The sequence below is a fragment of the Ctenopharyngodon idella genome, chromosome 9, assembly GCF_019924925.1.
Source record: "Ctenopharyngodon idella isolate HZGC_01 chromosome 9, HZGC01, whole genome shotgun sequence".
Classification (NCBI taxonomy): domain Eukaryota; kingdom Metazoa; phylum Chordata; class Actinopteri; order Cypriniformes; family Xenocyprididae; genus Ctenopharyngodon; species Ctenopharyngodon idella.
Genome location: NC_067228.1, coordinates 22,252,666 through 22,267,212, shown reverse-complemented (window position 1 = coordinate 22,267,212; position 14,547 = coordinate 22,252,666). Strand labels below are relative to the sequence as shown.

Genomic DNA, 14,547 nt, shown 5'->3' with positions numbered 1-14,547 from the left:
AAGACCATGTCTGTTTCCTGTGACCATGTCAAAACTATGTCTGTTTCCTGTTGAAAATTATTTAAAGGCTTTTAAAGCTACAAAACATTTGCCTTACATGGCATTTTGTTAAACATTTAAACATTTGCTTCTGTCCCTCATTCCTGTTCTTGTAAGCACCAAAAAGTCAGAACACATTTGGAATCGGTGAAGAATGTTCATTTGTGTAAATCAAGTTCTTTATTATTTTTGTTGGATGCTTACCAGGCAAACATAATTATTCTGCCACTCTGCCATGTATCACATGGTCCCAAAAGCCCCTTTGACCACATGCATGATCGGTCAGCTCTAAAACAAAAGTGACTTTGTTCCCCAGAGAGTGAGAATGTTGTTTGTGTTCCAATTTGCAACTGGTGCCTTTTATTTCCTCAGGAAACACAATCTTTTCAAGCATTTTACTCTGTGACACAGCATAAAAGACTAATTGTTCCATATACATTTGAGTTTACAGTATGTTAAGGGTTTAAAATAGTAGGCCTATGTCTTTCCTTATAAGATAAGCCAGCCGGGCATAAAAATCACTGAATTTTTCCTTTTCATACAAAATCTATGAGGGATCCCAGGGGGATTTACAGACTGCATTCTTGGAGACTTACTTCACTGCATTTAAAGTCATGAATCACTGACAAGTCCATATATGAATAGAATATCCCCAGGCTCTGAATAGTCATTTGTAATTGTCGCAGTTATCTGCAACTTGTGGATAAAGTGTGACTCAAGGATCGTCTTACTGATAAAAAGCTGACAGCTTTTGTTCGCATCTGTTATATTTATTGCAGTTAGTGCAATGACAGATAAAAAAAAAAAATTACATTACGTGAAATTTCACTCTAATTAAATGAAGCCATATGTTTGTTTATTGTTGAATTGAATACAGATAAAATTGTATTCGTACCGTTCTTAACACATGGTGGCGCAGTTTACTAGTTCTACATAAAGCAAAAGACTTTATTAAAATAATGAATCACTCTTGCATGGAATCACAAAGATTTTATGGCATTTTTTAAAAGGTTTACCAGTTCATGCCCATTTAAGTCATGCAGACGATGCCCGGTGATGAAATCTGCGCGGAAGTTTCTCGTGACGTCACCGTGGCGTTTCAGTAGGTTGGTTTATTTTCACTTCCTGTACAGTGGGACATCCCGCGGCTGCATCCGAGCTGGGCTACATCGGTGTCCGTGTCCTACTTAGACTTCCATTTTACTGGACAGACTGGAAACGGATGAGGTTTATTTCAGCGGCCCGCCTGCAATAATGTAACGGCCATTTCTGCGAAATTGTTAGTGCGAGCGTTGCGGTAATTTTGTTATTATGGAGTGCGGAATCAGTCATATGTGCTGCTGATCAAGACATCCACCCACCCACAAACAGCGCGATCTCTCCATCTACTCTCATACTCTACAAAGACACAAAACATGGGCAAACGTCTTATCTGTTGTTGGCTTTGGGCTCTAGTGGCTCTTTTTTACTGCAAACGAGCACTTTCATTTAATCTGGACTTTAGTAAACCTACAGTTTTCTCTGGACCTCCAGGAAGTTACTTTGGATTTTCTGTGGCTTTCTTCAATCCTGATAACAAACAGTGAGTAGATGAAGTTGTACGTGTTAACCTTGTGAGCTGGCAATCTACAGACGAACTGGTTTTAGATATAATAGGAGCCTACTGTATGTATTTATTTATTTCAGGAAAATGTAAATCTCAAGTATGCGTAGATATTCTGAAAAATAAATGTATTAACACGGATAGCAAATTTAATTTTCTTTTGTAGCACTAGTATGTGTATACCTTATGTATACATATGTTGTTATTTACTTAATATTTAATCTCTCTCTCTCTCTCTCTCTCTATATATATATGTGTGTGTGTGTGTGTGTGTGAGTGTGTGTAATAGTAATAAATAATATTTATTATATGTAATAAATATATATAATTAAAGAGTATTTTATTTAAAAAAAAGATGTTTTTATGTATTTAACAAAATAAATCATATAAAACACATTTTACCCTCTGATTCCAGATTAAACATACTGGTTGGTGCACCCAGGGCAAACACATCTGATCAAACCCCCTCTGTAGTCACTGAGAGGGGCGCTGTCTTCAGCTGTCCTTGGCACAAGAGCGGCACATGCACACAGATTGAGTTTGACAGCACTGGTAAGACGCAGCACTGTGTTTTCAGCCATTATAATGTAATCTTTGCTCCACCATGCTGTTATTCAAAGCTTTTTCTGTGTATTGATTCACATTGCATGCTAGTGGAAGAGGTAGGGTTTGTCAGAGTTATTATAGGACCTTCTGAGTAGCCTGTGGCACTTTAATGATTTATTGGGTCATATATCAGCTTTGCTCTAAATATTTTCAATAGGTGGAGGAAAAATAACAAGAGAGGGAGTCTGAGGTTGTGTCAAGGCTCATCTAGGATTGTGCGATTGTTATTAAAAGATGTTTTGAATTCACATGCTTGGCAGTGTCCTGCAACAGACAGTGGAGTTTCTTTACCATTCACAGAATTCATATGCTGGCCCACTAACTATATTGCAGATGTACACAATCTTCACACTAACAGGATTTTGTTAATCTTTATGTATATACTTGAATATAGGCACTGTTTATTGTGCCAGATCTCATTGGCATTCAGTTGCGGTTATAGACTAGCCTTGCCTGATTTACCCTGCCAGTCAAGCTGGATTGCTTCAAGAGGAACTACCAGACAAACAAAAAAGTCTTCAGTTGGATTATCTCAGTGTGTTTAGAGTTCTCACCAACAACTGAACTACTACTCTGTGTTCTTTTCACCCTTAAAGAAGTTCTTGGAAAAAGAACCATGTATAGAGTAGCTTTAATAATGCTGTGCATCTATGGCAAGTTTGGAGTATATCATATTTAGTGATATATTTTATGGAAAAAAAGAGAAGATTTTATGTATGTATGTGTATGAAGTACCAAAACAAATAAAATTTGGAAGCAATTTTTAATGTCAATTTAGCTTTAGTGTATATATATTTATTTAATTTTAATACCAAACAAAATGGACTTTGGGGAAAAAAATATAATGACAAATGACATTTTTAGTAAAACTGCTTTAGTACAAATATTTTACAAATATACACTACTGGTTAAGTTTTTGAACAGTAAGATTTTAATGTTTTTAAAAGAAGTCTCTTCTGCTCACCAAGGCTTCTTTTATTTGATCCAAAATACAGCAAAAACTGTTATATTGTGAAATATTTTGAATATATTTTAAAATGTAATTTATTCCTGTGATGGCAAAGCTAAATTTTCAGCACCATTACTCCAGTCTTCAGTGTTACATGATCCTTCAGAAATCATTCTAATATGCTGATTTGCTGCTCAAGAAACACTGTTGTTGTTATTATTATCAGTGTTGAAAACAGTTGTGTACAATTTTTTTTTTCAGGATTACTTGATGAATAGAAAGTTCAAAAGAACAGCATTTATCTTAAATATAAAGCTTTTGCAATATTATAAATGTCCATACTGTCACTTTTGATCAGTTTAATGCATCCTTGCTGAATAAAAGTATTAATTTCTTTCCAAAAAAAAAAAAACTTACTGACCCCAAACTTTTGAACGGTAAAATCTTTCTATTTCAGATAAATGCTGTTCTTTTGAACTTTCTATTCATTAAATAATCCTGAAAACAAATTGTACACAACTGTTTTCAACATTGATAATAATAAATGTTTCTTGAGCAGCAAATCTGTATATCAGAATGATTTCTGAAGGATCATGTGACACTGAAGACTGGAGTAATGATGCTGAAAATTCAGCTTTTCCAACACAAAAATAAATAGCATTTCAAAATAGAAAACAGTTATTTTAAATTGTAAAAATATTTCACAATTTTACTGTTTTTGCTGTACTTTGTATCAAATAAATGAAGCCTTGCTGAGCAGAAGAGACTTCATTTAAAAACATTTAAAAATCTTACCATTCAAAACCTTTGACCGGTAGTGTAAAAATATATTTATTTATTTATTTTAAATGCCAAACTTTCAGACATTTTCTCTGAACTAAGACAGTTCTTTTGCAATTACTGTTAACTAATAATTAATAATACAATTAAATGGGCTGTGGTTAATCATGGCTGTACAATTGTGTTCTCTATGCTGGCTGACCTGCTGACTGTTTGAGGAGCAAGCAAAGTCTAGATTAGAGAGAAATGTCAGAAGTGTGGGATGGAAATCGCTGTGTAAGTAACAACATTCATGCTGAACTGTTACAGCATGGTTACACAACTGTGTTTCCACTGGGCCTCATCTCCCCTTTTGTGCTGTTTGGCAATAATTAAGTGCTTAATTCTAGTAAAGCCTGGGTGTTGTTGACCAGCTGTATGACTGTGTTGACCATGAGAAACATTGGGAAATTCCCAGCTCAGTAGCACAGACTGATGAACAGCTGGGGCTTCCTGAGGCTGACACTGTGGCTGAGATGAACCAAAGCCACAGGGAGGGAAAATATCTTTCTTGGCTGTGTGTGTGTGTGTGTGTGTGTGTGTGTGTGTGTGTGTGTGTGTGTGTGTGTGTTGGATCATGTAGACCTAGGAAATCTTTCAAGCGCAAAGTATTTTTGGAAATGTTTACAAATTACATTTCGAAATCATTTTATTCATTTTGATTTCTAGGGCCAACATTATATAACTAAAGAATGATATCATGTGAATATCAAAGAATGATATCGAATGATGTCAGAATATTTTTATAATTAACAAATCACTGTTTGTTCTCAAGTTCATTGTGCTTGTTAACAGCAGGAAAGGTAGTGTTTGATTCTAACATGCCATAAATAGATTCAGCTGTCAGTGTTCATGACCTTGGATTGAACTTCAGATAGTTTGGAAATGAAGAGGATGAGAGAGTGTGGCATATCAACTTTTTGATCTATGGTCTCAGATGCTTCTGTCATATCAGACCTTTTGAAATCAGCTGGAGATAGAGGAACACGCCAGTGGATGAGATTGTAGTGATTGGAAGACCAGCGTAGTCAACTACAAAGGACACGATGACAGTCTGATGAATCTAATTAACTGACTAACTTATATTTCCACCCCCTCCTTCCTTCATTTCTCTTCCTTCCCCATTCCTCTGTCGTTCCCATCACAGATGACAGGAAGAATTCCAATGGAAAGCAAATGGAGTTTAAGTCGAATCAGTGGTTTGGGGCCACTGTGCGTTCCTCTGGGGACCATATTCTGGTGAGTCATGTAGAAATTTGTTGTGAAATAAGATCGAGAAAAGAAGAAAAAATAAATAAATAAATTTTAATCTAATTTTACTTATGCTTCCAAAATCTCAGGAGAATTGATCAGGAATCAGGGGGAATCACAAGTCATTTGTGCAATTGTAACAGAAACTTGTATGTCATATTTGTATTAGCAGCAAAATTTCAAAAAAAAAAAATTTTTTGTGCAAAAACAAGTGATATTCCATCAACTGGTCTTTTACAGAGGGTTCCTACGCAGTTTTGAAAAGTGGAAATTGATATGAGTATTTTCCAGGTCTGGAAACGTATGGGGAAAAATATTTGTTTCCAGACTATTTCCCCTATTCAGTTTTCTAAAATATAAAATTAGGAATTTCTAAAAATAAATTTATCATCCAAGCAGAGTGATTTCATGGCAGAAGTTTAGTGATCGTTCAGTGATTGACGAACATAACTGAATAAATTCAAGGCTTACGTTTTCATTACGCAAGACTGGTTGTCTTTAATATGTCTCTTCACTAAACGAATGTGTTTGTGCCACTCAAACCAGCAACAGATAAAAAAAAAAGTAAATGACCATCTAAATGTACTTTGCTGTTTGGTGATCGTGCAACATCAAAGGTTGTCAGAGGTAAAAATATACAGGTTATAAAGTGTTTTAGCTTTCTTTTCATCATGTAAGAGGGAGCATGTTACCATTTAGAGAAAACCAATGACAAAAACAAAAATGAGGAAATATTTACAGATGATTGTTCTATATACCAAATATATAATGCTGTACGAAACATTTATGTGAAATATGGTCTGAAAAATCTACAGAGAGGTTTGGAAATTTGAGTATGGAATTTTGAAGTTGAAAATGTGTAGGAACTCTGATTACATTGACCCCGGGATGTCCTTATTGTTAAGCCCTGTCGTAGATTATAAACATTCTGATTCTGTATCCTAGAAAATCCTAGATTAAAACAAGTCAGATATCAAATTGAAGTTATATATTTATTATTGTAATGTTGTAAGGAGCTGTTTTCTTCTTTTATTTAAAAGTACTTTAAAAGATCTTGACTTTCAATGCTTTTATGGAACTAAAAATATTGTTTAAAATAAGTCTTGCTGTAATATATGTCAGCAGATATTTCTCAGCATATGGTTTAGAAGAACATGATTACTACTCATGTACTGATCTGCACATACATTTTTCCTCTCTTTTCAGGCATGTGCTCCTCTCTACCAGTGGAGCACGTATGGATTCTCAGAAAGAGAGCCTGTCGGGACATGTTACCTGAAGAAAGGCAATAACATTGTGGAATATTCGCCCTGCCGCTCTAGTATGTACATGATCACAGTGCTTAACTTCACCTTAGGCTGCTCATGCCCTTATTGGGTCACATCTAATAGCCTCCCTGAAATGTCTTGACTTAGATTTATGGGATGTCATACTTGTGTTGTGTATCATCTCCTGCATGCATTTGGTTTTAAGACATGTCTGAGTTAATACGTTTTTCCCAGTCGGTGTGCCAGTTGTCATATGGTTATGACAGTTCCTCTGTCTAAAGTTTGCCTTCCTCTTTCTCAGCTTTCCTTCACATTGAGACTTCCTCAAAACTATTTCTGCTTGTTGTAAATACATGAATGAATTTAATTTTTTTTTTCATCAGACTCGAACTCACCTGAGGGACAAGGATTTTGTCAAGCAGGTTTCAGTGCTGACTTTGTGAAGGTATTTTTTCTTCTACATAAATCTGCTCCCTTGTATACTAATGCATTTATTTATTTATTTATTTTTATTTTTTTATATATAGCCCCAAAAATATAAGGGCACTTGATGTCTGACTTTCATTACTTAAGAAATCCAGACGTTTTTATTTAGTAAACTCACTTAAGGACTTTAGTAAGATTTCACCATAAAATGTTTTAAATTTTTATCATATGTAAATGTAAAACATTGTGTTATTTTAAACCACTGTAATTTCCTGACACCTTGAACATTTCACACATTAATTCAGTTTGTTCACTATAGTTTAAAAAAAATAGTAAAAAAATATGACAAGATCTCAGAGTTAAACTGTGTCAGAAAAAAAATAATCTTAATTATGTCAGATAACACTTAAGCAAAACATGGTCAGGTCAAAGTGTCTGAATAATTTTTGGTTCCAAATTTTTATCAATTTTACTGGTAGTGCACTGTTTGAAGAACCGTTGAGTATAATATGTCACAGTTTACTTTATTTTGCTATCCTCACTTACATAAATGTCCTGCACCCACTTGTAAAAATATATCAAAAATGTTTGAATAATTCTTGGTTTGACTGTATGCATTTCTTGTATATTCATATCAAACCCCACTATATCTTATGTTTTACCATTTTAGACCTCACACATTTATTTTTCTGAAATGTTTTATTTGAGAAGTGCTGGGTCTTTTTCTTGACAACATTAATAACAAAATTTGTTTTGGATATTTAGATACTTTATTGCTGTGCATGTTTATGTCATTGCCCATTCCTGCCCAAACTTGTGCCGAATGTACCAAAACATGTTTTTATATCTCCTTCAGAAAAACCGGGTTGTTATTGGAGGACCAGGAAGCTTTTATTGGCAAGGTAAACTATTGTTTTATTATCCTTCTGTGAATTTGACACTGAAATGGGAAACAACAATGTGCTCTGTCAGAATTTTTTGTGACTCAGAGAATGTCTGTTGTGTCTTGCTTCCAAGGGCAAGTTCAGATATAGCATTGACACAAAACAGGCCAGTGAATGTTTGTGCAACCTCGGCAATACTTGTTAAAATGTACAAATGTGTCTTCGGTCTCCGCCTGTGAGAGAAATGCTGCTCAGAAAAGAGGATGCTGTTTTGAAGTCAATAAATAATGCAGAATCATATGCTGTCTCCTGCAGTGGAGATGAGTCTGTGGTTTCATTGAAATGTTTTGTGTTGTGCTCTGTGATGCTGAAATGGTTGTTTACTGAATCACAGCTCTGTTATGACCTCACAGGGTGGGGTCATTTTAGGAACCATGCCCAGAAAAGACATTTAAACACATCTTTTATTAATTTCATGACCTGCGGTGATCGTTTTTTAAAAGTTCTGTAATGGGTGTTTTTTTTTTTTTTTTTGTTACTGTGTTTAGTTTTTCTGCTGAGTGTCTCTCTTTTGTGGTGGTATGATAATTATACTCCCTGCCGAGAGTAAAATGCTTTCAGAAATGTGAATGTAATGGTGTGATTGATAGTAACTAAAGCTAACCTTGATTAGACTTGAAGTAAGTCTTTTTTTGGCCTGTTTACATTTGTTAATGAATTACTATGTTGTTATGACAATAGTTTTATATGACAGGGAGATTAATTAAACAGATTTTATGACGCAGTGTTAGAAAAGCTATTGAAACTGTAAGCTGAAAATTGTTAGTTACATTACAAGGTACAATAAAAATTTCTACATCATAACTTTTTAATCAAACAACTTGTGGGTTGTGATGATTTAAAAAGTAGTATTAAGCAGTAACTAAATTATTCTGCTACAAAAGGGTGACTTCTGGGAAGTTCAAATTTATATTCCATCTAAATTTTTAGTGGTACATTTAAATGAACGGATGAAAGGAACTGATTCACTGGAATGAATTGGACTTTACTAAGAGGCCATTTAAGGAAAGTGTTTGCTTCACAGTTGAAAGGCTGTGTGAGCAATATAATGTGACAAAAAATTGATTGATATACTGTTTTGTTAAATCTGGTCTTGTTAAAAAGATTGTTAAACAAGCTATGTTGTTTTTGAAAATGCTGAGCTTCTGAGTTATTCTCTAACACTGATGTCAAAAGTCTGTAAAGATTAGAGGCCATAAAATCAACAACAAAATGCATGTACCATATTAGAAATAATATTTCATGATTTAAGATGATGTGACTGTTTTTACTTTTAACATTTACATGTATGAATTTATTGGCACTGCATCTTTCTGTTTTGCTTAACATCACATGCAGGTTCAAGACATCTATTGTTTGCACACTTCATTTCCTATGTATTTGGGATAAAAACACTTTAGCTGCTGGTGTTCTCCTAACTGTTTTTCTCTTCTTTTTACAGGTCAGCTGATCTCAGATGACATCACTGAGGTCATCAGCAGATACAATAAGGACTTTTTTACTCCTTACAGTAACCAGTTATCAACCAAGTCAGCCGGGGCTCAGTATGATGACAGTTATTTGGGTAAGCCTTTTTGCGTCTTTTGTTTTGATGTTTCCTTGGAGTTGTAATTATTTTTTGTGGTGATTTATATTTGCACAGTTACCTGTAAATCAGGAGTAGAGCCCAGTGTAATTTTGGGTTGCACATGCAATGAATGTTTGGGTGCTTTGAGTTTCAGTGATCAGAATGTACAAAAACAAGCAGAATTGCAGTGCAGATATTTATGTCGTCATTTAATTTCTTAGGTTACTCTGTGGCTGTTGGTGATTTTAATGATGACGGTGAAGATGGTAAGACATTTCGATATGTTTCATATTTTGGAAAAGATAAATATACATTACTGTTCAAAAGTTTGTGACTTTTTTTTAAAGAAATAATAATTTTATTTAGCAAGAACACATTAAATTGATCAAAAGTAACAGTAAAGATGTTTATAATGTTACAAAAGATTTCTTTTTCAAATAAATGCTGTTCTTTTGAACTTATAATTATTCATCAAAAAATCCTGAAAAAAAATCTTTTGCGGTATCCACAAAAATATTAAGCAGCACAACTGTTTTTAGTTGTTTCATGTTTCTTGAGCACCAAATCTGCATATTATTTAGAATGATTTCTAAAGGATCATGTGACATTGAAGACTGGCGTAATGATGCTGAAAATTTAGTAATAAATTACAATTTAAAATGTATTCAAATAGAAATCTGTTATTTTAAATTGTAATAATATTTCAAAATGTTACTGTATTTTACTGTTTGTTTGTACAAGATATTTTCAAAAACATAAAAAAAAAATCTTATTGACGGCAAAGTTTTAAATGATTTAAGCAGCCCACAACCATGAGTTGTCAGTGTCTTGATTGAGCTAGCCTGACCTGCTCTAAATACCATCTCCATAGCATTGCAACTTGAAGTAGTGCATTATGGGAATGGCTTAAATCTGATTTTTCTATGTAAATGGATCAAGAAGCTTCACTGCTGAATGAAAGCATTGTTGTGTCCAACTCATTTTTAATTCTTCCTGCCTCTCTAGATTATGTCACAGGAGTTCCCAGAGGGGAAAAGGCTCTCGGTTATGTGAGTTTAGTACTATTTTTGGTCAGGAATCTGACAAAAACCCATAAAAGTGATGCAATCCTGCTTGAAACAGCTCTTTGTCTGGTTTTGTCTTGTTAGGTCAACATTTTCAATGGGAAGAACATGGAGTCTATGTATAATTTCACAGGCACACAGGTAAGTGTTACAAAAATGTTTACACTTACACTTACTTACTCTTATATGAGCAGTCTTGCCTGTGAGCAGCCCACAGGTCACATGACATGCCCATGTTTGTGGTCATGGCCCAGTTATGTTCAACATTTGTTTACGAGCGGAGAGTTCATGTCCTAAATCCACTCCCACATCTGGAAGCTATTGACAACAGTGTCGCCAGCGCTCAAGAGCAAGAGAAGAAAAGAGGATGAGGTGTGGCATCGACAGGCCCGAGTTTTTGGCTGATTGTGATTGCTTCCGTGGTGAACAGTTAATCAAGCTAGAATCAACACATGTTTAACAGAGTCCATGCTCAAAAAATGAATCTATATACTGTAGGCGGCACCACCAAAACCAGCTATAATAATAATAGTAATTTTTTATTATTATTATTATTAAGTTGGTTATTTTGAATGTTATGGCCAATAACTTTTATGTAGACTAGTATGTTAAATCTATACTGTTTTTGTTGGTTTTAAAAGTCTAAAGCTCCAGCCTAGTCATAACTAAAGTGTTTTGTTTTTTTTTGTCCACCTTAGATGGCTGCTTACTTCGGTCATTCTGTAGCAGCCGTTGACATCAATAATGACAGGTAAGTGATGCTCTATGCACTGATGTTAGATGTTTTCCTCACTGAAGGGATGTTGATGATTTCTACACATAAACAAGTTTCTTCTAAGCTCTTTTACGATCTTTTCCTTCAAGAAAGGCATTTTATGGACAAATGGATACTTTAAATCAGTGTTTCTCAACTGGCAGGTTGTGGCCCCGATAATGTGTTGCATGCAGGTCAATATCATGTTCAAAACTGTATTCAGTATTTGTGAGTCAAAAGCACTCTTAAACTAGCCCTGGAGAAATCAAGGTCACATACATTAAAGGGACAGTTCATTCAAAAATTAACCTCATTTACTCACCCTCATGTATGTTGTTCCAATGTATTTATGTTGTTCCAAACCTGTATGACTTACTTTCTTTTGGGTAACAAAAAAAAAACAAATGATCACATTGATGAAAACATCAAGAATAAAATGCTTAATGCATTGTTACCTTATTCTCTTTGTCGTTCTTACTTGGATGTTGTTCTGATGTTGTTGCAAGACACTGATGTTCTGCCAGAAACGTCAGGTCAGTCTGCTCTTGTCCAGGATCAGGTGGTTTGTCTTCGTCTGGCATCTCCGCTGAGACCTGTCCACTATGGGTGACCCTACCAGTAGTTGTGAAGTACCAGTGGCGTAGCTCTCAGCATCACTGATGCATACAAGCCCTCACAGCACGTCAAGCTGCAAACCGTGTGAGGGACCCTAACCTACCCTAACCTAACTGCTTAAAAGCAACCACATATCGACCAAGCCCTCAAAACATCCTGACAACCACATAGCAATTCACGGAAAACAAATCAGAAGAGTCCAGCAACCGCAAAACAACACGCTAACAACCACGCAAAAAACCTTAAAGCATGTCAAGCACAGGAGACCATCCAAAACGTCACGACAACCATTGGTACAACTTAAGAGCTGAATGTCAACGCATTGACAATCATCAAAAACATCCAAACAACACAACAGCATTGTGCTATAAACTTAATTCATAAAACTATAAACTTACTCTATGACTATATACAGTATTTACATACGTCGGTCCCGCTGTGATATTCTCTGGGCTCCATGTGACACTGTGATGACTCAGTGTCTGGGCTTCTTTCTCCGGGGTTCCTCAGGCAGGGGCTCTTCACTGATGTCCACGTGGATTCGAAGAGCGGAGCTTCTGCTGGTTGTGGAGAAGCTCTCAGTGATCAGGACGCGTCCATCAGGCTGCTCCGTCTCCACCAGTGAAGGGCACTTGAGTGTCTCCCACAGCCGCTGCTTGATCTTCAGTCCCAGCTCAAGACTGTAGGGACGGCGCCGACCGCAGCGTGTCTTCATCATGGGCTCCGCCACAGAGCTGTAGATGTCCTGGTAGCCCTGCACGCTGCAGCCGTGGATGAAGACAGGCTCTTCCTGCTGACACATGTCCACTGAAGAGACTGAGGCTGCTGGACGGATGTCAGGAAGGACAGCAGCGTTCTTCAGGTAGCGCTCCTCCAAACCCGTGGGTCTTTGAGCTTTCCCAAAGATACAGCTGTAAGTGTGATCCAACCTGATTACAGCTGCCAGCTGTGAAAGCTCACAGGGGTCTGGACTGGAAGAGACGCCCTCCACCAAGAATCCCCTCAGGTGTGTGGGAAGAGCCCTGCTTCTTCTTGGGCGACGCTGCTCCATGATGATGAATCAAGAAGAACTTCCAAGACTGGACAAATCACTGAGACTTATCAAATTGTAGAGTTGTGAAGAGCTTGTAGCACGTGTGATCAGGCTTCAAGGCTTCAGAAACAGTTGTTTTGATTTCAAATATTCAAATATCAACTCAAGCTGCTGGACTGACATAGAATGTTGAGGCTCATTTAAATGTAAACAATGCTTGATATCATCAGTAAGTCCATTAGAGCAGCGTGAGCTCTACCTTACATGTACTATATGCTTCTCCAATTACCATTTTCAACTTCATTTACAGTTTCCGTACCCACTGTATACACACATGAAAGTATTCAGACCCCCTTAAATTTTTCACTCTTTGTTATATTGCAGCCATTTGCTAAAATCATTTAAGTTCATTTTTTTTCCTCATTAATGTACACACAGCACCCCATATTGACAGAAAAACACAGAATTGTTGACATTTTTGCAGATTTATTAAAAAAGAAAAACTGAAATATCACATGGTCCTAAGTATTCAGACCCTTTGCTCAGTATTTAGTAGAAGCACCCTTTTGATCTAATACAGCCATGAGTCTTTTTGGGAAAGATGCAACAAGTTTTTCACACCTGGATTTGGGGATCCTCTGCCATTCCTCCTTGCAGATCCTCTCCAGTTCTGTCAGGTTGGATGGTAAACGTTGGTGGACAGCCATTTTTAGGTATCTCCAGAGATGCTCAATTGGGTTTAAGTCAGGGCTCTGGCTGGGCCATTCAAGAACAGTCACGGAGTTGTTGTGAAGCCACTCCTTCGTTATTTTAGCTGTGTGCTTAGGGTCATTGTCTTGTTGGAAGGTAAACCTTCAGCCCAGTCTGAGGTCCTGAGCACTCTGGAGAAGGTTTTCGTCCAGGATATCACTGTACTCGGCCGCATTCATCTTCCCCTCGATTGCAACCAGTCGTCCTGTCCCTGCAGCTGAAAAACACCCCCACAGCATGATGCTGCCACCACCATGCTTCACTGTTGGGACTGTATTGGACAGGTGATGAGCAGTGCCTGGTTTTCTCCACACATACCGCTTAGAATTAAGGCCAAAAAGTTCTATCTTGGTCTCATCAGACCAGAGAATCTTATTTCTCACCATCTTTAGCAAACTCCTTCAGGTGCTTTTCATGTGTCTTGCACTGAGGAGAGGCTTCCGTCGGGCCACTCTGCCATAAAGCCCTGACTGGTGGAGGGCTGCAGTGATGGTTGACTTTCTACAACTTTCTCCCATCTCCCGACTGCATCTCTGGAGCTCAGCCACAGTGATCTTTGGGTTCTTCTTTACCTCTCTCACCAAGGCTCTTCTCCCCCGATAGCTCAGTTTGGCCGGACGGCCAGCTCTAGGAAGGGTTCTGGTCGTCCCAAACGTCTTCCATTTAAGGATTATGGAGGCTACTGTGCTCTTAGGAACCTTAAGTGCAGCAGAAATTTTTTTGTAACCTTGGCCAGATCTGTGCCTTGCCACAATTCTGTCTCTGAGCTCTTCAGGCAGTTCCTTTGACCTCATGATTCTCATTTGCTCTGACATGCACTGTGAGCTGTAAGGTCTTACATAGACAGGTGTGTGGCTTT

At 36.9% G+C, this 14,547-nt stretch overlaps 1 protein-coding gene across 1 annotated transcript in view; it reads left to right on the top strand.

Annotated features, from left to right (window-relative positions):
* The first annotated feature begins 1,155 nt into the window (after positions 1-1,155).
* Positions 1,156-14,547, top strand: part of itgav (integrin, alpha V) — a 28,559-nt gene continuing 15,167 nt past the window's right edge. The window contains exons 1-11 of the mRNA XM_051904623.1: positions 1,156-1,621; positions 2,058-2,194; positions 5,164-5,255; positions 6,474-6,588; positions 6,919-6,980; positions 7,818-7,863; positions 9,347-9,469; positions 9,694-9,738; positions 10,478-10,521; positions 10,621-10,677; positions 11,235-11,287. Coding sequence (XP_051760583.1) covers positions 1,455-1,621; positions 2,058-2,194; positions 5,164-5,255; positions 6,474-6,588; positions 6,919-6,980; positions 7,818-7,863; positions 9,347-9,469; positions 9,694-9,738; positions 10,478-10,521; positions 10,621-10,677; positions 11,235-11,287 — 941 coding nt within the window. The 5' untranslated portion in view covers positions 1,156-1,454. The remainder of the gene's footprint in view (positions 1,622-2,057; positions 2,195-5,163; positions 5,256-6,473; positions 6,589-6,918; positions 6,981-7,817; positions 7,864-9,346; positions 9,470-9,693; positions 9,739-10,477; positions 10,522-10,620; positions 10,678-11,234; positions 11,288-14,547) is intronic.